At 53.2% G+C, this 24,804-nt stretch overlaps 1 protein-coding gene across 6 annotated transcripts in view; it reads left to right on the top strand.

Annotated features, from left to right (window-relative positions):
• KIAA1671 (KIAA1671 ortholog) overlaps positions 1-24,804 on the top strand; it is a 203,094-nt gene that overhangs the window by 172,167 nt on the left and 6,123 nt on the right. For 5 of the 6 annotated variants that reach the window (XM_060612889.3, XM_060612890.3, XM_060612892.3 and 2 more), the window contains 6 exons: positions 10,015-10,133; positions 13,946-14,201; positions 16,910-17,084; positions 19,204-19,328; positions 20,749-20,882; positions 24,471-24,553. In XM_060612889.3, coding sequence (XP_060468872.2) covers positions 10,015-10,133; positions 13,946-14,201; positions 16,910-17,084; positions 19,204-19,328; positions 20,749-20,882; positions 24,471-24,549 — 888 coding nt within the window. In that variant the 3' untranslated portion in view covers positions 24,550-24,553. Of the gene's footprint in view, positions 1-10,014; positions 10,134-13,945; positions 14,202-16,909; positions 17,085-19,203; positions 19,329-20,748; positions 20,887-24,470; positions 24,554-24,804 lie in introns of those variants that run through there. The other variant, XM_078435581.2, reaches the window with a different exon arrangement.

The following is a 24,804-nucleotide window of genomic DNA, read 5'->3' as shown; positions in this document are numbered from 1 at the left end:
CATCCAGAGCAGGGCCCTAGGGTGTCATGGACTTCTGGAGTTTGGGGGAACCCCACCTCTGCAGCTCACGAGTCCTGGGCCCCCCGACCCCACCCCAGCCCAGCTGTCATTTCTATGTATAGCCTCAGAGGCCGTCGGGAGAGCCAGGAAGCCCTTGCTCTGGAGTCTTGCGGGCATTCCCAGCCGAAACCAAACACGCCTCTCCCAAGCACCAGCTGCAAACGTGTGTTCCTGTCACTTTGGGTGACGCACTTGTCCCGTGGAGACAGCGTATCTCTGCCAGACCCGTCACCTTGCAGCCGGCACACCCTGGTGGGGGGCTCGGCCCCGAAGGGCAGTAGGTCTGCTGGGCCGAGCTGGGGTCCAGCTCATTGCGTTTCGTGGTAGAGAGGAGCGGCCGACTCGTGGCCAGGTCAAGGGAAACACTCTGGGGTCTGGCTGAGGCAGCTCCTTCCAGCCCCCAGCTGAGCGATGGGACTCTTTGGCCTCATGAGGGCCAGATAGCACATTATTAACAGTGTTTATTAAAATGATATGTTTTGGGGGGAGCCAAACAGTGGACATCACCGCCATCATCAGGCCAGGTACAAGCTCTCGCCAGACATTTCCCAGAATCCTCCCAACATCCCGGCATCCTCCCCATCCCTTCTGCACAGATGGGAAAGTCGAGGTTTGGAGACATTCGAATCACAGCCAGCAAAAGGCTGGGCTGGCTTTGCCTCTTTTCTGCCGAGTCTTAGGACCTGTCCTGCCTCCAACTCCACTGACAGAGGTTAGTGGAGTAGGTCAGTTTCACACCCACAACCTACAAGTTTGTGGCTTAGGGTTGCTAACCACCAGGGGGCTGTTAGGTTATCCAGAGTGTTTATAACCACTGGGTCTAATCTAGCCCCAAAGGAAACTGAGCCTCAGAGAAGGGAGGGGCTTGACCACGTAGGGTCAAGAGAGGGGGAGCCATGGCTGAGACTAGTATCTGTGCCCACGACCCCAGGTCAGGGGATGGAGTCCAGATCAGTGTGTCCCTGTGGGCGAGACCTCAGAGCCACAGTCCAGGTGGGTCCCTCAGGTCCGGGCACACATCCTCCTCTGCTTCTCGGTCACTCTTGCCCGTGTGTCGCTCTCTGGTTATGTGTGTCCCCGTGGTTTCTCTTGCTCTCTTGCTGCTACTCTGTCTGCTTCCGTTTGCCCGTCTGTCTCTGTCCTTCGCTCGCTCTGGCCTCCCTTCTCCACCCCAAGCTTGCCACCAACCTTAGAGATGACCTCAAGATCTTCCTGCCCCACTGACTGATGCCTGTGGCGGGTCCCGAGTGGACTGTGGCCAGGTGGCCAGCCCACACCCTGAGCCATGCCCCCATCCAGCCCCATCCACACCTGGCCTCACCTGACTATACCTGCACCGTTGTTCTCGGAGCCCATTGGGAGGGCTCAGCAGCTGGTATCCTACCGACTTTCCCTGGGAAGTGCCACCCCCACGCTACTGGGCAGGGCAGGGGCAAGCCTGGCTTGTGCTGTAGCCCTAGGTGGCATTGTGGACATCCCCTGCGGGGAGTCCACTGGGAGGGGACACTGTGTGAGTATGTGCTGGCAGCACCGGGCATGTTCTAAGGGCTCTGCCCGGCCCCACTCCCCATCGAGTTCCTCCTGTCTTTCCCTCTCCTTTCCTGTCCTTCCCTCCTTCCCTCCCTCCTCCCTTCCTGCCTTCCTGCCAATGTATTGAGCAGTTACGAAGTGCCAGGTCCTGTAAATAAGCACTGTGAATCCAAAGGTGAGAAGAAAATGCAACTCCCACCCGCCCCCCTCCCCATCTTGGAGATTCTTTTTTATCTCTGGAGGGACAAGCATCCAACAACTCCCACAAGTGATGAGAACCGCCAGCCGAGATCGGGGCTCAAGGAGAAAACTCCGGCCAGGACTCAGACTTGGGCTAGGACAGGCACCCCCCCGGAGCTGACGGGACCTGGCTGGGCAGAGTGAACAGCATGGGCGAAGGCCCGTGGTGGGAAGGTGCATGGTGGGTTTGGGCGTCATTGTGGCCGTGGGGGTGGGGGCCGGGGGGACGGGTGAGGATAAGCAGATGTGGCGAGGAGAGCGGACTCTGGACCTTGGGGTTCAGAGCAGACTGAATTAAGACGGACAGTGCTCTTACGAAGAGAGCCTGGGGGCGCCTGGGTGGCTCAGTTGTTTAACTGTCCGACTCTGGATTTTGGCCCAGGCCGTGATCTCACAGTTCGTAAGGTCGAGCCCCGCATCGGGCTCTGCGCTGACAGCACAGAGCCTGCTTGGGATTTTCTCTCTCCCTTTCTCTTTGCCCCTCCCCTGCTTGCGCTCTCTCAAAATAAATAAACTTAAACATTTTTTTTAAAAAGAGCCTGGACCGGGGCGGGCACAGTGTGGATGTGACAACTCCAGCTCATCCTTGACCTGCCACCCCACCCCCCCGCCCTCCTTCTCCCCTTCCTGGGCCTGCGACCCCATGACAGAGGCTGCTAGAGATGGACTGTAGTGACAAGCACAGGCCAGGGAGTCGTGAACCCTGGAGGCCAGGCCTGGCGGGCATCCCTCCCCGTCTCCGGCCCTTGGTTTTCTCATCTGTGAAATGATCACAGAGGACCCCAACAAGCTCTTGTGTCAGACCAGGGCCAGGAAATGCAGCACGGGCTGTGGGGAGCACCGGCTTGGGCGCCAAGCAAACCCAGGTTCAAATGCCAGCTCCCCACCACGTAACTCCGTGACCTCGGGCATGGCAGGTCGCCTCTCTGGGCCTCAGTCTCCTCCCCTGTAAAATGGATCCATGACATTCCTACCACATAGGGTTGTCTGGGAACACAGATGGCAGAACGGAAGAGTACATCGCCAGCCCTCAGCCCTCAGGAGTGTTCGCCCTCGACATTGATGTTGCTCTGATTTCTCGGTTGTGTAAGGCTGACCTGAGCGCGAGAGAGGAAGGCGCTGCGGGCCCTCAGGGGCAGAGACGGAGCAGATGTCACCAGCCAGCCGCCCTGCGCAGCTGACAGTGTAGAGTTGCAGACGGGGGAGGGGTTGCACATCTTGAATTCCTCCGAACTGCCCTGTCAGCTGAGCCGCTGAGCGCCGTCCTGACTCAGGGTTCTTTTCCTAGGTGGACGTGTCAGACACCCCAGAATACACGCAGGCGTGGTAGTTTCTCTTCTCCCCGCCTCCTCCCTAACGCCGTTGCTTTTCTGGTTAAGTTCGCACGTACCCACTGCAAAGAAAAGTTATCTTTGGAAACACCTTCCTCCAACAAATATTTATTCAACAACTACCATAGACCGGGTATCGTTCTAAGTGCTGGGGGTGGGGGGGCAGCACTGGACGGGACAGTCCCCATTTTCAAGCAGCTGGCTGTCCAAAGCGCATCATAGGTCAGGGATCAGCCAGGTGCCTGTGGGGCCCAATCTCGCCAGCCACCTGTTTTGTAAGTAAAGTTTTATTGGAACACAGCCACACACGCTGACATACTGCCTGTAGCCCAGTAGTTGGGACACAGACTGAATGGCCCCCAGGGCCCCAAAGACTGACTATCTGACCCTGCATAGAAAAAGTTTGCCCGGTTCTGATACGGATTAACACATAAAGATTTCTGATTTGTTCTTCACTCACGGTGCGTGTGCAATACGATCATATTGGAGGCGTGATTGAATGGGTTTTATTTCATTTTATTAATTTGATTGTCTGATTGTACCGGGATATAAAACTACAAGTTTGGATATTAAATAAAATCATCATGAGTAATAAACACCCTGTTTATCACTCCTGTCTGTTACTCCCCACAGACAGTTCCACTGTTAGTGGTTTGCTGTGGGACCTTCCTCGTACGTTTATGTGTTTGTTTTTACGAAAGTGGTGTCATAAGACACATACACACGTGCCGTTGTGTTACCTTTTTTTTTTTAAATGTTTGCAAGTATAAGACAGGTATCTTTCTCTGACAGTAAACATTTCTTTCTGAGCATCATTTTCCCTGGCTGTCTTTATTCCATTGTGTGGATATGCCACATTGCATTCCACTGATCCCCATCTTACCAGACATCTAGGTCATTTCCAAGATTTTGCAGTGGTGCCTCCAGTATTTTGCAATGATATTTCCAATATTTTGCGATATTTGCTCTCCTGCAGGGAGCCTTCATGTTCATAGATCTTGGCAAGGGTGTCTAATGATTTTCTTGAGATAAATTTCTGGAACCAGAATTGCTGACTCGAGGGATATACAGGTTTTTAAATTTCAGGATGTGTGTTATGGCATGTTTAAACACGGCCCTTAAAGGCGTGTGTTAGCCTGGCCTCCCCAGCGTGGCTATTATGAAGTTATCCATTATGGGCTCTGGGCTAAGACAGTCATCTTTGCTTGTAAGACAAGGGCCCAGGGTCTTCATGCGCCTGAGGCTTGGGGCTGGGTGAGCTCCTAGTCCGAGCAAGTGTTTTGGTTTTTTTGTTTGTTTGTTTTCATGTTTATTTATTTTTGAGAGAGTGAGCAGGGAAGGGGCAGAGAGAGAGAGCGGGACGGAGGATCCAAAGCAGGCTTGTGCTGACAGGACAGAACCCGATGAGGGGCTCAAACTCACGAACCGTGAGATCGTGACCTGAGCCAAAGTTTGACACTTAGCTGAGTCGGCCACCCAGGCAAGTGGTTTTTATTTTTATTTATTTTTTTATTTTTTTTAATTTTTTTAAAATTTTTTTTAACATTTTTATTTTTATTTATTTTTTTATTTTTTTAAATTTTTAAAAAATTTTTTTTAACGTTTATTTATTTTTGAGACAGAGAGAGACAGAGCATGAACGGGGGAGGGGCAGAGAGAGAGGGAGACACAGAATCGGAAGCAGGCTCCAGGCTCTGAGCCATCAGCCCAGAGCCCGACGCAGGGCTCGAACTCACGGACTGTGAGATCGTGACCTGAGCTGAAGTCGGACGCTTAACCGACTAAGCCACCCAGGCGCCCCCAAGCAAGTGGTTTTTAAACCTGCCAAGTTCTTGAAATTTTTGAGAGCATTTTCACGCACATTTCCCCATTTTTGCATACACTTCCTCATCGGAGCCTCTTGAAGCATCCTGGGAAAGTTGGGGGCAGGTGGATGTTGGGGGCTGGAAGGAGCATGGGATAGGAACCCTGCATCCCAGAGGTGCCCGCACTGCCTCTCACTCACTGTGAAAACTAAAAGCCAGACAGCAATTCCTGTCTCTGTGCCTCGGTTTCTCATCTGAGAAAGGTCAACCGAATTGACTCAAGAGTCCTTCTGACTTTAAATGATAAGATTTGGTCATCCTCGTGTGACAAATGACAACTGAAATGCGGCTGTGGGCATCAGGTGGCTGTCCATCGGGGACGCACGTCAGAAAAGACTGGCACGTGTTCCAGACCGGGGACTCACTGGGACACATGCGTGTCATTCATTAGTTTGTCATCTGTATTGTCGGCGTCTACTTGCCTGTGGACGGTGAGGGTTTTTGTAGCAGCCTGTGAGGCAGGCCTGAATTGGAAGAATATCCTGTCTTAAAGCTAATTAAAAGTCTGACTTTGGGAAAGTTTTTATTAGAGTTTTGGGGCCTTTTGGTGGTTGATCTCGAAGCCTCGCAACCCGGGGAGCAAAGCTCAGGCCTCACTTGATCTGAGTGAGGGTCTGCCAGAGGGAGGAGCCATGAATAACTTGCAGTGCATGCAAGGTTTCCAGGATACTCGTTGGAGAAAGTGCTGATAAACAGCTCGCTTTCTTAAGCCTCATTTACAAGATGAATCCCCCTAGATAATCCTACCCCCTGAGTTACTCCAAACTTGGGGGTCTGTGTTGAAGAGTAGTGACTGTGATGGCATTCCGCCAAATATGTAACGTTTGCTTTTTGGTCCAGACAGCGAGGCACAGAGAGGTTAAGTGGCGTGCCCAAGATCACACAGCTACTGTGTAATGAATCCAGACACTCTGGCTCCAGAAGCAGGACACATCCAAGGGAGACTGAAAAGAGGTCAATTCTAATTATTACACTGTGGGAAGTTCTACAGCAGTGCCGTCCACTAGAACTTTCTGCAGTGATGGAAATGTTCTGTATCTGTGCTGTTCAACATGGTAGCCACATGTGGCTATGGAGCCCTTGAAATGTGGCTGGTGCCACCGAGGAACTGAATCCTTTGTATTTTTTAATTTTAACAAATTTACGTTAAATTTAAATAGCCAATTTAAGTGTGGCTAGCAGCTATGTATTGCCCAGCACAGATATAGAGACTTGAGATCTAGGGCATGGTGAGAGCCGTGGGGCTCCTGAGCCAGCCTTGGTAGGGGTGAGTTCAGGGAAGGCTTCCTGGAGGAAGAGCCCTCAAAGTTGAAATCTGAAGGTTAGCTGGGAGGCGGTGGCTGCTCCAGTGGGTCTGGAGGTGAGAGAGAGTGTAGCTGGGGGCACATGAGGGGGGAGCGGCCAGTGGGAGGGCCCAGGATGGGCAGGAGATGGTGGGGAAGGAGCCCAAGTAATGATGATCCCACAAGCCACTTTGAGGAGTCTGAACTTGAGCCTGACGGACGTGGGCGATGAAAGGGCTTTGGCAGGAACCTTGCGGGCCCAGATTATGGTTTTGTAAGTATAATGGGAAGAGCCAGAGGTGAGGGAGGCAGGGAGACCCTGGAGCTGGCCAAGGCCGGACAGAATGTTCTGGAAGGAGACTTTGAAGGACCGGGTGTTGATTTGATGGTGGGAGTGAGGGAGAGAGGAGTCAGGGGTGCTGCCCTGGGGAATCTCAAGTCTGGCATTAGGCAGCGCAGGGAGAAAGCGTGTATTCCTGCCTGTGGTGATTCCACATCCCTGAGTGTAAATCCTAAATCCCTTCAGGGGGGCCCACAGACCGGGATGGATGGAGACCTACGTGTCGTTGCTGAACGCCATTGACATCCAGCCCCCGTCTCCTGCCCTGATTCCACCCTCGGCATCCTACCCACCCGGCCGTTCTGATTTCCAAAGGCCCCACCTCCACCTCCCTTCTCCATCCCTGAGCAATGAAAGACCCCCGTCCTTCCGGGGGAGGGCCATGAAAATGGTTCTGAACACCTGCAGCTCCTGTCCCCTCAGCTTGGTGATTTCCGGAGATTATGTCCTTGAAGCCACAAAACAACCCCCGTTTTTCTAATGGGGAAACTGAGGCTTGAAAGGGTGGTGTCACGTGGCCAGGCCACACAGCTGAGACAGAGCGGAGACAGCAGCACCCCCCTTCTGCCTGAGCTGTGACACAGAGCCGTCACCCCTCTGCCTCCCACCACGCTTGGCACACGCCGCCCCGTATCCAGCGTGCAGCTGTCTGCAAAGTGCTCAGGACAGCGACGCCGAGCCCACCGGCAGCAACCCCCTAAGGCCCCAGCCTCTGGCTTCTGAATCTGACCCGTGTAGGGGATTAAGTTAGGGAATGCCTGATTCTGTGACATCTTTGAAAAACAGTGAGCAGCTGGGGATGTGCTCAGATGGAGACTTCCATTCCTGGGCCCCAGGGAGAATTGTGTTCAGGGTGCAGGGCATCTGAGAATGTCAGGTGATCTTTCAAGGCAAACACGTCCCCAGTTTCCCCGAGCAGGGACTGACTTCATCCCTAAAGCGTGCGGACAGCCACCCCCACATGCTGCCCATGGGCCTGGAGATTGGGCAGACTGTCCCAAGACTGGCTTGCTCATCAGAAGCCAAAGCCTTAAAAATATGCCACCCCTTGACCTGGTGATTCTATACTTAGGAATCTCTTCTGTGGGAATAATCACAGACATGTGTCACTGTAGCCTCGAGGACGTTCATCATGTTGTTGATTATAACAGAGAGAAATATGCAGCAACCTAAATGCCCAACACTTGGGGATTGGTTAAATGAACGAACGGTGCTGAGTGCATCCAGCGGGATCTTCAGCCATTAAAGATGAGGCATGGATGGGCACCTGGGTGGCTCAGGTGGTTAAGCGTCCGACTCTTGAATTTGCCTCCATCATGGTCTTGCAGTTCGTGAGATCGAGCCCCCCCCCCCCCCCCCCCCCCCCGTCGGGCTCTGTGCTGACAGTGCAGAGCCTGCTTGGGATTCTCTCTCTCTCTTTCTGCCCCTCCTATACTCTCTCTCTCTCAATAAACAAACGTAAAAAAAAAAAAAAGAAAAAAGATAAGGATGTCGATGAATTGGCCCAGGGAAAGTTCTGGATGGGACTATGCCAGAATGTTGTCAGTGGATGAGGGGTGTTACTCTTTGCGCTTTTCTATCATTTCTAAACGTTTTACAACAAACACGTGTTATTTTGTTACCTTGTCAAAGAAAAGCGTTCTGCAGGCAGTGGTGTTGGGGGTGTTCGGACATTAGCTGTTGTTAGGGTCTTCGAGTGTGGCCGTCTGTGAGGTGACAGAGGGCTTTCTTCTGAATTCCCATTCTTGCATATATCCCTGCACAGCATCCCCTTGAGCATTGTGGGGCACACGAGTGTCCCCAAAAGCTGCGAGGAAGAGAATGGGGAAGGGGGTAGGCATAGGAGCCGTCACATGGGTCCCGTCCTTGGCATCCGTGCCCTTAGCGTGGCGACCGTGTCCTCACTGGACCCTTGTAGCTTCTCTGGGCCCCAGGTGAAATCCCTGAGGTCATACAGCTAATAAGCATTTCCCCGGGCCTGTGTTCGTTCTCCTGGACCCTATAAGCTTGTTCAGCCAAGAACGGTTCTGCAGAAGCCGTGGAAAAGCGTAGAGTAAACTAAGATGATGGAGCATCTTGACCTTGAAGAGCGCATCAGCTGGGTCACAGAATCTCAGGGGTTGTGTCTGCTGTGCTGCGATCCCCCACCCCCGGTTCCCTGGTGCCTGGCACATAGTAGGCGCTCAGTAAATACCTCTTGAGGAAATACCTTCTATGTCAAACTTTACCTGGTACCACAGTGAGTCCAGCATGGGCAGGAAGGGTTCAGCAGGAGGAGAGATCGCCGTGGTTTGCAATGGCTTTGGCTGAGGAGGATGGTAGGAAGGAGGAGGGGCGCAAGCAAAACCACAGAGGCTGGGATGTGGGAGGCTTGTGTGGGACTCAGTGGGGAGGTCAGGGAGGGTGGGAGGAAGGGTTTGTTTGGGGTAGGAGATGGCACACTGGAGAGGAAATTTGGGGCTCCATTACAAGGCATGTTGGATTTCAGCTGGAGGGCACTAGGGAGCCACTGAAGGTTGTTGAGCAGGGAAGGGGCTTTTAACTTGCCAAAGTGAATAAGGTGGGGGAAGCCAGCAGTTCAGCCACTTAGGGGAGGTCTACAGACTGCCCACCATGTGCCAGCACTCCTTCCAAGCGCCCCGGCTGAGGGCAGAGATAGCAACTGAGTAGGTAGTGAATACCCAGCGATCCAGGCTGCCTGGGATGCAGTGGTTATCCGTTTGGATGTGGGGTCCCAGCCTCCTGCCCGGGTTTGGGTTCCACTTCACCGTGCACAGGCTGTTTGATTTGGGGCCTGTCACTCGACCGGCCTGAGCCTCAGTGTTCCCATCTGCAAAACAGGGATTGTAATAAAGATTGCCATGGAATTGCTGTTCAGCGAGACAAAGTGCACGCAGCTTGATTGCCGCTGGGCACAGTTAAATGCTCCACGAATGCCATATTGGATGATGCAGATGGGAAGCCACTGGCGGTGGGAACCTGGGGCGGGGGACGGGTGAGGGAGCATCCCTACCAGGTGGACAAGTCCTGGGAGACAGGAGATGGAGAGAAGATCATCCCGCCTGCAGTGCCAGGCGGAGAGGGGCCCTGAGGACAGGCAGCGTGCTGGGGAGGGTGACACCTTCATCTCAGCACTGCTTGCTTGCCTTCAGCACTGACACTCCTGCATCCTGTGATGCCTTGGGCACATTGGCGCAGCTGGTCGCCCTAATGCCCACCCCAGACATTTGGACCCGTCGCTGAGCACAGTCGGGAGCTGGGGCGGGTTTGAGTCAGGGGCAATGCCATGTGATCTGTGTCAGCTGGGGACCAGGTTCTGAGCATTTTCCCCTGATAGAAATCTTCCCTCTGGCTTGTCCCCACAGGACCAACTGAAGCAGTGTTTCTCCAGGCGGCCCCCCGAAGCCAAGGACACCGACACCCTCGTGCAGGAAGCCGACAGCCAGTATGGGACGTGGACAGACCAGCGCCAGAGCGGGGAGAGGTAGGGCGTCCCAGGGCTTCTGGCTTCGAGGTGGGGCCCCTGGATGGCAGTGTGGCCCACCTGCCCCCTCATTTCTATATAACTAGAACCTGTTTTGTGCGTAAGTACGAGAGTAATGCATTCTTGTTGTAAAAAAGAAAATTTAGAAAGTACAAATTATTTTATTTCATTTGTTTTTTAAAATTTTTATTTTTGAGAAAGAGAGAGACAGAGCGTGAGCAGGGGAGGGGCAGAGACAGAGGGAGACACAGGATCCCAAGCAGGCTCCAGGCTCTGAGCTGTCAGCACAGAGCCCGACGCAGGGCTCAAACTCACGGTGAGATCATGACCTGAGCCGAAGTCAGACACTCAACTGACTGAGCCACCCAGGCGCCCCAGAACATACAAATCATCTTAAAATAATGTATGAAATGTCCAGATTAGGTAAGTCCATAGAGATGGAAAGTAGGTTAGTTGCCAGGGGCTGGGGGTAGGTAGGTAGGTAGGGGCTGACATTAACAAGTACCAGGCTTCCTTTTGGGGGAACGAAGAAGTTCTCGAATTACATTGCGGTGATGGTTGCACAGTGTGCTAAATGTCACTGATGGAAAATTTTATGTTATGTGTGTTTTACCACAGTGAAAGAAATTACGAAGAAAATGAAAAATACCTATCATCCCAGCCCACAGGTCATTAATGAGGGCATCAGTGTTTTTTGTTAGATGTCTGTCTAGACTTTTTTCACCATATCTGGGTATGTTTACAAATCTAGGAATGTACTATACCTGTTGCCTTATTAGCTATGTCTGCATTTAATATCACCCCAGTTAAACTTTTTTTTAGCTTATTTATTTTTTGAGAGAGAGAGAGAGAGAGAGAGAGAGAGAGCGAGCAGGGGAGGGGCAGAGAGAGAGGAAGAGAGAATCCCAAGCAGTGCAGAGCCTGATGCAGGGCTCAAACTCATGAACCATGAGATCATGAGCTGAGCCGAAATCAAGAGTCAGGACGCTTACCTGACTAAGCCACCCATGCACCCCCTTTTTATACAAAAAATTTTTTTAGTATATTTATTTTTTGAGAGAGAGAATATCGCCCCAGTTAATGGCTTGGAGGGCCCTCAGAGGTCTGCCTGGTTTTGACTGTGGCAGAAGGCTTCAGGTTATCAAGAACAGCCTGGATACAAGAGGCAGGCACCTCTGAGTTCTAGCTCAGCCCTCGCTGGCTGTGAGACTCTGGCTAAATTAGCTACGTTTTCCCGGTTTTCCGGTCCTCCTCCTCTATGGGAAGGGAACGACGCTTATAAAAACAGCCAGGGTTTATTGAGCCAAGCACTGTTGTAAGCACGTGAAGGTGTTAACATCTAATCCTGTTGCCCTGTCTTGCGGAGGCCAAGGCTGAGGCAACCCATCACAAGGGGTGGCTGGGAGGGGAATCTGTACGGCAATCAGCAGATTTCCTGGCACATAGTAGGAGTACCTGTTCACTGCACCTGTTTGTGGTTTTAAAGATACGATATTTCTTCTCTGCCTTAGGTGGGACATCTGGGGTGGACAAGGCCGTGTTCTCAGCTCATGTCTTCCCTAGCCGGGGGCCCCAGGATCACGTGGTCATGTGACCACAGTGAGGGCCGCGTGGTCTTTTAAAGTCACAGAGACCTGGGTTGACTGCGGCACGGCCCCTTGCCAGCTGTGTCACGACTCAGTTTTCTCGCCTGTGGGTGGCATGCCCGGGGCTGGGGTGGACTGAGCCCCAGGTCTCCCACCTGCTTCCCCCGCCTTCTCAGCTGGGGGGTGGTCACAACCCTCTACTGGGTAACGTCCCACAGCCCTCGATATAAAAGTTGGGTGGAGGTGGATGGAAGTAAAAATGGGTATATGGCGGCGGGGTGGGGTGGGGGGGCGCCTGGTGGCTCAGTCGGTTAAGCAGCCAACTTCAGTTCAAGTCGTGATCTCACGGTTTGTGAGTTTGAGCCCCGCGTCGGGCTCTGTGCTGACAGCTCAGAACCCGCTTGGGATTCTCTCTCCCTCTCTCTCTGCCCCTCCCCCATGCTCTCTTTCTCACAAAATAAATAAATAAACATTTAAAAAAAAAAATGGGTACGAAGACGAAAATGGGAAGCAAAGGTTTCTTAAAGCTCCTGTGAAAGCCTTTTCTCCCCTAACCCTTGAAATGTGTTTTATTAATGAGCCTACTTACCTGTCACTAGACTTAACTTAAATTTCCTGCAAGAACCCTCGGGACGCAGAAGGCTGCATCTCCGTCTTGCGTCTCTCACGCTCCCTAGGCCTCTGTTACCCCCAGAACCTAAGGCCAGGTGAGTCCCGGCCTGGGGGACCTGGGACCTCTCCTGTGGGTGGACGCCCCCTTCTGTTCCCCAGAGGCACTGCAGCGCCCTCTCCCTGGCCGGACCAGCAGCCGCTGTGCCCCCAGCCCTGGGCAATGGCGCCATCTGCTGCCTCCTTGGTGGTATTTCCCTCATGGTTCGGGGACTTGCTTCAGTCCCACCCATACCCCAACATCCTGCCCCTTCCGAGGAGTAACATCATCCCAGGGCTGACAGAGCATGGCTGTGCCCCCCGGGGTGAACCACCAGTACACCTGGGTCGGAGGTTCTGCTCAGGGGTGTAGCTCGGGCAGCTTCTAGGGCTGCAGACCCCTTCTATCAGCGATGGTGGCTGGGTGCCTGACTGCCCTTCCTCCCGGATAGCTCTCCCATGCTCTTGACTTTGGTGTCTTTTTAATGGGAGGGGGGAGACTTTTTAATTTAATGGCTTAATTTTTTTGGCTTAAGTGATTTACAAATTCCTATCTTATGTGGTCCCAGTTATCCAAGCCATACTTAAATACATTACCACGGGCAGACGTTCCGGAAGTCGGAGAAGGGTCAAGGGCATGGATTCCAGAGTCCGTTCTGGCCCTTTGGGCAAGCTACTTCACATCTCTGTGCCTCGGTTTCCTCATCTTTAGTGGGATCAATATTTAATTTCCTGAGGTGAATCCCACCTGATGGCCTTGTGGTGGCTTCAAGATCAGAGGGTGACCCTCACAGGATTGGAAAGAGGATTCAGGGACTCAGTTTTTAGCATAGTGCCTGGCACAGAGTAAGTGCTCAGTAAATCTTGATCGCATGCATGCCTGAGTGAATGAACGAATGAATAGAGCCACGTGGAAGATTCCCCCACCTCCCACTCTTCCTCAAGTGACTGCTGGCGATTTTTTTTTTTTTTTTATTGACATCAGCGCTTGTCCAACAGAAATACAGCTCGAGCTGCAAAGGTGAGGTGTGGGTAACTTAAGATATTCTCGTAGCCACGTCAAAAGAGTAAAAAAGAAACCAGGTGGAAATTAATCTTGACAACTCAACTTAAATAACACTGTTTTATTGAATCCAGATCTGAGATGTTATCATTTCAACGTGTAATCAGTATTTTACATTCTCTCTCTCTCTCTCTCTCTCTCTCTCTCTCTCTTTTTAATCCAAAGTGTTGGGAATCCCGCGTGTACTTTATACTCTGGGCTCACACGTGCCACATGGGGATGGCCCAATAGCCGCGTGTGACCAGTGGCTCCCTCACTCCTGCCCAGTACAGGGTCGGAGGGTCTTGAGCGGGGCGAGACTGACCCCTTCCATTCCACACCTGTGGAATGTTCTGGAGGCATCATGGGCAGCACCGGGCTGTGCCCAGAAAGGTTATCCCACAGGGATGTCCTGGGTCTTGTTTCCTGGCATATAAAACACACCCCAAACCTGCTTTCTGCCGCTTCCTTTGCTCGCACTTCAGTTCTCTGAAACCACCTGCACAATCATATCTCCCTTCCCTCCTTTCTCGTAGTCTGGCTCCTGAGTCCCCGTCCCCAGACAGCAGTGCCGTGTCGGTGCGGCAACAGTTGCCCGGCAGCCGCCTGTCCTCCCTGTCCTCCCAGACGGAGGCCACCTCGGCCGGGGACCAGCACAGCGGCTCCAGGGACCAGCGGAGCACCAGCGTGGACCAATCCAGCACTGACCTGGAATCCACCGATGGGACGGAGGGGCTGCCCCCGCCAGACGCTTGCCCTGCGAAGAGCGTGGACGACTTCTCCTTCATTGATGTGAGTCAGGAAGTGGGAACGTGCATCGGGAAGAGTCGTTCCTTCTGAAAGGGCTGCTCCACCATCTCCCAGCCAGTTGCCCCTCCCGGGGGTAGAATCTGTGTGCCCGCGACCCCTGTGGCAGGTGCAGAGGGCACAGTCTTTGAGATGGGACCGATGTCTGCCTGTAGCTGGGACCTACCGTATGCCCGCAAATGTCTTCACCTCTCGGAGCCTTGGCTTCCTCATCCGCTGATAACCAGCACGATGGGCTCCATGACCTCAAATGTGATCGTGTGTGTTCACGTTAAAACCGATCGTAGCCCGTACCTGCTAGGTCAGCGGGACGTCTGACGGGGGTCTGCCTGAGTTCGCCATTCCCAGCATGCCAAGTCTGGAGTTTGCTCAGACCCATTCTGCTGGGTGTCCACACCGAGGTCTGGCTTGGTGCGATGTGTCTCTGGTCCCGGGGGATCCCAGTCTCTCTAGAAATGCATAATAGCAGTTCCGGGAAGCAGTCCCCCCCACTCCGCCCCCGGCACAGACAGCCCTTATGTGGGTCCCCAGCCTCCTGGATGCCAGCCACCCAGGCCCAGAAGCATCCTGCTCCAGTCCCTTCCAGACCAGCGTCTGTCCTCTTTCCTCCCGCAGGAGCTGCCCCCCTGCAGGGGTCACGGACATTTTCCTTTTCAAACATTGAAGTCTTACTGTTGTCCTTCTCTGACATTAGGCCTATCCCCCGCCCGCCATCCTGTGGATGCATCATCTAAATGATGCAAAATGTAAAAGCAAGCCGCTGTCTTGGCCTATACTCTTAGGGATGGCGGCCTGGATTCTCCCCAGAGAAGGAACACTGCTGCTTGAGGAGAAAGGTCTCCCTCTGGGTCCTCAGAGGGAGCGCCCCCTCCTAAGTATGGTCCGGGTCTCTCGATGGCACCTCTGGGTAAGGAAGGGCAGAGACGGGAAAGACACAAGTTCAGTCTCCATTGGGCCACCCCCTATATAAACATGGACTAAGGATTGAGTTAGGTAATATATTCAGTTATTCATTCAACAAACACTTAACTGAGCTCAAGCTATGCGCCAAGCATTGCTGTAGCTTCCGTGCTCGTATGATGTCACCGTGACATAATCCTCTGGACTTAACCTTCTAGAACCCTAAGCAATTCTTTCTCAGTGGCCGTTATAAATATCAACAGCAATGTCAGCGGCCACTGGTCCCTGAGCGTCAGTCCCTGGACTGCTTACATGTCAGTAACCCCAAGAGGCAAAAATTCCTGCCCCATTTTGCAGCTTAGGGAACCAAAGTGGCCACTGAGTGGCTCAGATGCAGGTGTCCCCGAGCACGGGTCCAGCAGCTGGCTGAATGCACACTGAGGTCTCCATGCACTGCCCACCACAATTTGGGTCTCCCGTGGGGGCTGTTTGGAGGTTGAAAGGGAAGGTGTGGCACTAAGGTATCCAGACCCACAGCCCCAGCCTGTGGCTGCAAGAGCAGCCCTGGGAAATCACAACCAGCCACCCCTCTCGGTAGTTCCCCCGCCCCCACTGTCTCTGAGTCTGAAACACTGGCTCTGTGACTTGTGTGTCTCCCCTTCTTGCCCCAGCCCCATCAGGTCCCACCGCTGGACGCCATTGTGACCAATTTGAGAGGCAGGTGCACAAACATTAGCTCCCTCCTCCTGTCCCCGGTGTGGTGTGTGCCACTTCCCAACTGTGGGAAACGATTCACTGAAATTAGCCCATCATCGCTCGTCTAGCAAGGCCTTGGGTGATGGAATTTCTCCAAGGTAGACCTGAGAGGAAGAGACCAACATTGCAGGCAAGGACGCAAGCTGGCCGGTAACAGCTCTTGCCTGTGGGAGCCTTTCAGACCCTGTGTGAAAGCAGGGCTTTCCATACCTGGGCTCACCGAATTCTCCCAGCTTCCCATAGGAAGCGGATATGATTGGGGTCCCCTTTTTACAAAGAGGGACACCCAGGCTCAGAGAGGTGAAGTCCGCCGCTCGAGGTCCCACAGCTAAGCTTTGAACCGAGTGGGACTTGAGCACAGAGCTCTGAGTGCCTCACCACCATCCCCCCCAGGCGATCCCCGAATGAGTGACTGCCCGTCCTCTATGCTGGGCCTACCTGGGTGGTCTGCATCCCCGGCCCTCGCACCGTGGGAGGTGATGAGCTCGGAAAGCATCACTGACCGTCTGCCTGCCTCCACTCAGAGCGTGAAGCTTGCAGACGAGTGCTTGGTGCAGGCGCGTTGCCCTGCCCACCCCTACCTGCGCCCTGAATTATCATGAGCAAAGGGGGAACCACGCAGAGAGTGCCTCAGCTCATGGGCCCTGCGCGGACAAGGTTCCTACAAGGATTCGGTGAGATGATGTATTCGGCTATTCGTTCAACCAGCAAACAAACACGTATCAGGCTCCTGCTGTATACAAAGCGCTGCTCTAGCTTACCTGCTCCCATGGTGTCACGAGGACGGGAAGGGCACTTTCATTCCTGTCCACCAGGTGGCTGGCTCCGTGCTAGGGCGTTCCGCCTTCATTGGATTCTTGTGACCAGCCTACATGGTATGTTTCGCAGAGAAATTCAGGCTCCCGGGCTCAGGTGGCCCACGTACCACCTAAACAGCATCTCGGGCATCAGGGAAGCTACGCACGCCTCCCGCGGGTGGTACCCTCAGTTAATGGTCCCCGTGCTTTTCTCCTTCCCCCTCCCTGCTGCTCCCAAAGCAAACCTCAGTCCTCGACTCAAGTGCCCTCAAGACCCGGGTGCAGCTCAGCAAGAGAAGCCGCCGCCGGGCTCCCATCTCCCACGCCCTCCGGCGCAGCCGAGTCAGCGAGTCGGAGAGCAGGTCTCCTTTGGAGGACGAGGCTGACAATGCGTGGATGTTCAAGGACTCAACGGGTATGCCATGCACCCCTTTCTGCCCAGATACCACGTTGAACAGCAGGATGGATTTGGGTTAGACACTGAGCAGAACTTCCTGCCCTTATCAGTTGTAGGACATTAGAACACAGTTACAGAGGAAACTGTGCTCTCTTACTCTACAGACCTTATTAGAAACCAGGTGAAAAAGGCTTTTGTCAGGATGACCTATGAATTTGGGGTTGCACAGTTTGCAAAGGACAGAGGCACAACTTAATAGGATTTTATGTTTCTGCCTTTACCGTTATTAAATTTACTCAGACTTCTTTCCATTTGTTTGCTGGTCTGAGCCCAGATTCCCGAGTTGGAACATCAGTTCTATTTATCATCTGCCATTTTTGTTTCTAATAAATTATTATTACTATTTTTAATGTTTATTATTTATTTTGAGAGAGAGAGACAGAGTGTGAGCAGGGGAGAGGCAGAGAGAGAAGGAGACACAGAATCCAAAGCAGGCTTCAGGCTCTGAGCTGCCAGCACAGAGCCCAACGCGGGGCTCGAACCCACGAATCGTGAGATCATGACCTGAGCCGAAGTCAGACGCTTAACTGACTGAGCCACCCAGGCACCCCTGTAGCAAGTTATTTAAGGCTACACATTTTCCTCTGAGGACTTCTTTGGTTGAATCCTGTGAATTGAATCTTAAGGAGCCAACAGGAATTAGCCAGGGAAGGGTATTCCAGACAAAACTATCAATGGGATCAAAGGGGCAGGTGTGTAGAAAGAACATCTGTGTGTGTGTCACGGGCCTAAGTGGTTTGGGGCTGCTCAAGCCGGGAATAGCGGGGATCATGCCAGAGAGGTGGGCAGAGGCCAGCTCATGGACAGTCGTGATTCCTTGCTAAGGAGTTCGACTTTGTGGCTGGGGAGCCATGGAGGTGCATGAAGAAGCAAAATCTCTTCTTATAATGGAAACCATAGCAGGTGACACCCCCCTCCCCCCCACTCTACACATACACAGCAGTTAGTCCCACACACGCCATTGCAGGGCCTTCGTCCTCTTGGGGTTCACCCATGGCCAACAGTGGGGTGTAAGACCTCTCTGCACACTTTCCTGGGTTTTCTGAGCCAAACTCCACCGAGCTGCCTGGAGCAAATAAAAACCAATGTGGGAGGGGCACCTGGGGGACTCAGTCCATTAAGCATCCGACTCTTGAGTTCAGCTCAGACCCTGATCTCACGGTTCAGTCCATGAGATCAAGCCCTGCATCAGGCTCTGTGCTGATGGTGCAGAACAAGCTTGGGATTCTCTCTTTCCCTCTCTCTCTCTGCTCCTCCCCGACTCATGTACACACACACACACACTCTCTCTCTCTCTCTCTCAAAATAAATTAACATTAACAAAAAAACCCAACAACAGTGTGGGGACAGAAGCACACCAGTACCCCCAGTTGGAACATGGCAGCATCCTTCTGGTTCCCAGCAGCCTTGAGGAGCCAGCCTGGGGCTGGGGAGGCCTGGGGGTATGCCTTCTGAGCCCACCCCAGCTCCCTGCATGGCCTGGGGGATCCAGAGCAGCAGACCTTGCCTGGTTCTCCCCCAGCCCCTCCCCGCACTCCTCACTGCTTCCAAGCCCATGCCAGGGCCCCCCTAGAAGGCTAAAGCCCCTTGCTCCTAACTCCTGGAGGAGTGGGGACAAACAGTCCACACCCCCCAAAGTGTCTCCTACGAGGCTGGAGCATGGCCATGCAGTTAAGTCCCTGAAAAGGGGGCTTGGGCTAAAGGAAGCAGCTTCCTGGTCCAGCTCTGAGCGGGCCTCCCACAAGACACACGAAGCCCCCAACCCCGTCTTTTAAGAGCGCGGGCCGCACGCATTGCTGGCTGAAAGCATTTCTGTGTCCTTTTCTCCACCAAAGACTTCCTTCTCTCTCCCTGACTTGGAAGGAGCTGGGAGCCTGGAGGTGGGTCTGACTGTCCCTTCTCCCAGGAGAGCACCCATCATACTGTATTGCCACTGATAAGGCACCTGAGTTTGTCCTCGTCTGTAAACTGGGCCAGCGATCCATTCCGTACAGGGCCGGTATGAGGACCGCGTGAGGGACGGTGTGCGGGGGACCTGCTGGCCGCCAGTGACCTCGTGCTCTTTTCTTTGCAACAGAAGAGAAATCTCCCAGGAGGGAAGAGTCCGATGAGGAGGAGAAGCCACACAGGGCCGAGAGGACCCCCACCGGCCATCCCCAGAGGATGCCCGTGTTTCCAGGCATGGACCCGGCCGTGCTAAAGGTACCACGCTTCACACCCGGAACGACCCTCAACCATGGCAGCGCAGAGAACGGGTCCCGTGTCTCTCTCCCTCCCTCCCTCCTTCTCTGCCTTTCTTCCCTCCCTCCCTTCCTTCCTTCCTCTCCATTTTCCAAACCGTTTGACTCACAAGAAGTCGCGAAAATAGTACAGGGCGTTGCCTTGCGTGCCTCGCCCGGCTTCCCCCGGTGATGCCTCACGTGACCACAGTCCGCGTCATTTGTCGCAAGAACAAGAAGCCAGTAGATGGCAGATGCATGCTGGTGCCTGTGGTTGATTTTATAGGCCTTCAACATGGCAATGTCTTAGTTTTTTGGCTTTATTGTCCAGCGTTGGAGCAAATGCTATCTTACAGGGCAGCCTAGCATAGCAGGTGGTGAAAGGCTCCGGGCTCCCAGGTGGACGCGTGCGTTAACTCCTGAGGCCAGTCCTTGGGTCCCTGGACACAGCTCAGATCCACTGCGCCCTATGAAAACGAGGACCTTGCAGTCCGTTTGCTTTGGTTAGCATGAGTTCCTCGAGCCCGGTGGCAGCCACACCTGCTGGGGTCACTCCTGGCCACAGGCAACGCTTGGTCGTCAGTTACCATCAAGGGAGGCCAGCAGTCTCATTCTGGAAGGAGCCCTGGAGTTGGGGGTGGGGGTGGGCAGACCCGGGTGAATGCCAGCTCTTGAAAACTGTGACTCTGGGCGAACTGCTCGAGCTCTGACCTTTTGGCAACTCCTCTGTGAAATGGGGAAGCGGGCTACTGTGTGTCATGTCAGGCCTGGTGGAGCCCAAACGGGGGGCGTCCTGTGCACAGAGCCGTGAGGCGGACGGTAGTGAGGGGGGCCGTCCCAGAGCTGCCTCAGAGACAGCTGTCACCTGCCACTGTCCCAGCTCCGGTACCCCCGAGGTTCGGAACTCTGTGCCCACCGTACTGTCACCCCGTCCCCAGCCAGGCCCTCCAAAAATGGGTGAAAATGCACCCTGCTTTTTTCCTGCGGGAATCCGATGGTGAAAAACCTCATTTTATTCATGTGGACACAGGACCAAGGAGCTTGGCAGAGCTGAACGTCCTCTGCAGGATGAGGCCATTACCTCCATGGCCGGGTTCTCGGGAAGTTAAAGGAGACAGAACGTCCTGACCTGAGAACATGCAAATGGTGACTTTTCCATCAAAGACAACATGATTGTGTGGGGTTTTGATGGTGGTCCTTTGATCCTAGTGGTCAAGGGTGGCTGCATGGACCACAGGCCTGGCCTCCAGTTTCTCTTAGCCTCCGAGGTCAGGCTGTGTTTCCTGCCTGGGTCCAGTTCAGTTGCTGGGGGCCCTGTTGTCACCATGCAGCGATGATGCCATCAGATGGGACCCTTTCCCAGACCAGAGGCAGTTACAGACTCGGCTCTCTTCTCTCCCCAGGCTCAGCTGCACAAGAGGCCAGAGGCAGACAGTCCCGGCGAGACCCCAGGCTGGACCCCCCAGCCCAAGACCCCCAAGTCCCCCTTCCAACTGGGCAGTCGTGTGTTGCCCTCCAGCATGGAGAAGGACGACAGGTAAGGGGTCCTGCAGATGAGGCCCCCCCCAACCCCAGACTCAGGATGCACTTCTGGGGGGTGCTTAAAGCAGAACAGAAAGAGAGTTTCAACTGTTTTCTCCCTTTAGAAGCAGAACTTTGATCACTGGAACTCTCAGCAGCCTGATGTCTAAAAACACACTGAGGTGGGGCACCTGTGTGGCTCAGTCGGTTAAGCGTCCAACTCTTGGTTTCAGCTCAGGTCATGATCTCACGGTTCGTGGGTTTGAGCCCCACGTCGGGCTCTGCGCTGACCGCTCAGAGCCTGCTGTGCATTCTCTCTCTCCCTCTCTCTCTGCCCCTCCTCCACTCGCTGTCTCTCTCTCGCTCTCTCAAAAGTAAATAAATAAAAATAAAAACACACGGAGGTGGGGGTAGAGGACCAGGAATCAAGGCAGCTGGCCTCACTCTTTTCCTCCTCTCTCCACGTCTCCCATGGAGGTCCAAGGCTCTGTTGTGGAAAGACTACTGAGCTAGTCCAGCCTTCTCCAGACCGATAGGGAAACAGAGGCATCCTCCCTCCTCTTACCCTCCAGGGAAGGGCCTTCGTCTCAGGAGAATCAGGGAGACCCTGGAAGATGGATGGTAGGGCACAGCCAGGCTGAGCAAGACAGCTTAATTCAGCTGCCCTGCGTCGAGTCACTGCCCCCATCCCAGGCTGGGCCAGCACGACACAGAGACGAGCCCAGCACGGCACCTGCCCCCTCCCCCACCCAGGGGGCTCCCAGACCAGGCGCTTCAGCGGCTGGGGGTGGAGGTTACAGAGCACGTTCTAAGGGCACTCAGGTCACACACATCACACAACCGGGCTTCATCCCAGAGGTGCGGCTTGAGAGCTGCGTGGCCTGGGAGAGTCCCTGGGCCTCTCTGAACCTCAGTCTCCTCATCTGCAAAATGGGTTGACTCAACCCCCCTGACCTTCCAGGGCGGTCATGAGGATGAACTGGGGAAGTGTGTGCGGAGCCCTTCTGCACTGGCTCAGGAAAGGATAGTGGGATTCTCGTCACGAGTTAGCACATAAAAGTTAGGGGTTGTTCCCGCTAGGACTGTAATGTCGTAAGTGCTGTGAGAGAGCAGGGGTTGGCAAGCTGTAGTCCACGGGCCGAATTCCGCCCACGGTCTCTTTTTGCAAATAAAGCTTTATTGGCACACAGCCACACCTATTCCTCTGTGTATTGTCCATGGCTGCTCTCCTGTTACAGGCTGCAGGGCTGACTAGTCATAACACACACCTCCTGACCCACAAAGTCAAAACGACTTAACTCTCTGGCTCTCTATCGGACCCCCGTGCTAGAGGAAGGACTCATAACCCAGACTTGGAGAAGGAAAGTGCAGGAAAAGGCTTCCAAGAGAAGAGGTAGCCTGAGCCGAGTCACGATGGACAAAGAGATGGCAGCGTGAGGGGGGCCCCAGGCTGAAGGCACAGCACGTGCAAAGGCCTCGAGGCACGATATTACGGGGAGCTGCGGGCAGTGCCTATTATTAGAGCACAGGGTGGGCTGTGGGAAGCAAAAGACAAGAGGTTGAGAGAGAAACAGGCCACAGCTGAGAGGGTGCCTCTCATGCCCTGGGGACACGAGAATCGCTCTGGAGTCAGCAGAAGGTTCTGGCATTTCTCTGGGGCTGGAGGAGCCCCCAGACCAGACCAGGGTCTCAGAGGCAGCTCTGGAGGCCGGGTCTTGTGCCTCCGCCATCAGGCAAGGCTTGCCTGGGGTAGCCTGGAGCCCTGTCTGCCCAGGGGACCTCTCCTTCCTCGTAGACCCCCCATCCCTCTTTCTAGGTCACCAAGTTCCCCGAGCCCTCCGGGGCCATGGGGTCAGGGACTCTCCCTGAGAACAGCGTAGATCAGGTCTTGTGAGTACTTGTGTTTGAATTATAAAAGTAGTGTATATGCCCACCATAGAAATTTTGGAAAATATAAAAAGAATATAAAACAGAAAACAAAATCACCCATGATTTGCGCCTCCCCCCCAAGACCACCAGTGTGATGCTGGGGTCTCTCTCCTTCCATTTGAATGTAATTTTAAATGTAATTGAGATTACGTGTGTGTACGTAGCTCATTTTCCCGTTAACGTGTTTCATGTGACCGTTTTCCCAAGGCCATTAGACAATCTTCATAAAAACGATCTTTTTCTTGAATAAAATTTCAAGCAATGATGACTTTATTGTTTTTGTTAAAATGGTACGTTCTCATTACAAGCAGTTCGGAGAACACAGCAAAGTATGTGAAGAAAGTAAAAAATAAAATACTCTGAAGTGTCACCATTGAGACGGTAGCTGCTCAAATGTATTCACTTAGATGTGTCGACCTGTGCACTTGTGGTTTGAGTACTTTTCTGGGTGTGTGTTCTCAAAAAAAATTAAAACAAATCTTGACCTCTTCCAAACAATCATTTGTTATCATTTGGTAAACATAAGGCATCTATCTGTGTCATACGGGCGACATATTAGTCAGTGTCTTCCAAAGAAATAGAACCAGTTGGATGTATATATACACATGCACACACAGAGTAGGAAGAGACAGGGAGAGAGAGGGAGAGGAAGAGGGCGGGGGATGGGAAAGGGAGACAGCAAGGGAGAGAGAGGGGGAAAGAGAAGGAGGGAGAGGGAGAGGGAGAGAGATTGATACTTATTTTAAGGAACTGGCTCACACGATTGTGGATGCTGGCAACTTCCAAATCCATAGGGCAGGCCAGTAGGCTAGAGACTCAGGGAAGAACCAGTGTTGTAGTTTGAGTCCCCAAAGCAGTCTGTTATCAGAATTGTGGGGAGCTCAGTCTTTGTCTATTAAGGTCTTCAACTGATTGGATGAGGCCCACCCATAACATGGAGAGTAATCTGCTTTACTCAAGGTCTACTGATTTTTTTTTAATACTAATTTCTTTTTTTAAAAAATTTTTTTTTTACATTTATTTATTTTTGAGAAACAGAGGGACACAAAATGTGAGCGGGGGAGGGGCAGAGAGAGGAGACACAGAATCCAAAGCAGGCTCCAGGCTCTGAGCAACCGGTCAGCACAGAGCCCGATGTGGAGCTCGAACCCACGAACTGTGAGATAGATCATGACCTGAGTCGAAGTCAGATGCTCAACCGACTGAACCACCCAGGCATCCATCCCAATACTAATTTCTTTTTAGAAAATACCTTCACAGAACCATCTAGAATAATGCTTAATCAAATACCTAGGTACTGTGGCCTAGCCAAGTTGGCACATACAAATAACCATCATGGGCATTTCCATGGGTGGAGAGATAGAAGGATGGAGGCACGCCTGGGTGACAAATGGATTGATGGATGGAAATAATTCTGTGTCAAATGACTTCACAGCTGCAGATTATTTCATAGAATGGGCATACCACGATTTATTTAATGTTCCTCGTTGTTGGGCACTTTGATTCCCGTTTCTTGCTCATCAGTCACGTTAACACGGGCACCTTTCCTACCTGCGAATGCCCAGCTCAGCGGCGCCTCGGCACAGAGGGTTCGGAGTCTGGTACTGCATAGCCCTGCCTGCAGGGAGTCCTCAGTCTGGCTCACGCTTGACTCTTACTGGCTTTGTGGTTTCAGGTCGGAAGAGCCCTCTCCCCAGTGGTTAAAGGAGCTGAAATCAAAGAAGAGGCAAAGCCTGTATGAGAACCAAGCTTGAGCAGGTATGAAGGGGCACAGTGGGGGAACGTGGACAGAGCCTGCAGTCTGCAGAGTCAGGAACCTAGGCCAGAAGGCAAAGGGTTGGAGACTTTTGGACCCTAGGAGAGAAAAGGGGAAATGGGTGCGGGTGTGCCAGGCTCGTATAAAGAGGGCTGTGGTGACCTGTTTCCTCTTAGGGGAAAAAACCCAGGTGGACAGCCTAGGGGAAGAGCCAGATAAACCTGGGCTCTGGGCTCATGCACTTGGCTAGCTC

Source organism: Panthera onca, chromosome D3 (assembly GCF_046562875.1).
Source record: "Panthera onca isolate mPanOnc1 chromosome D3, mPanOnc1 haplotype 2, whole genome shotgun sequence".
Classification (NCBI taxonomy): Eukaryota; Metazoa; Chordata; class Mammalia; order Carnivora; family Felidae; genus Panthera; species Panthera onca.
This window is presented reverse-complemented; position numbering and strand designations above follow the sequence as displayed.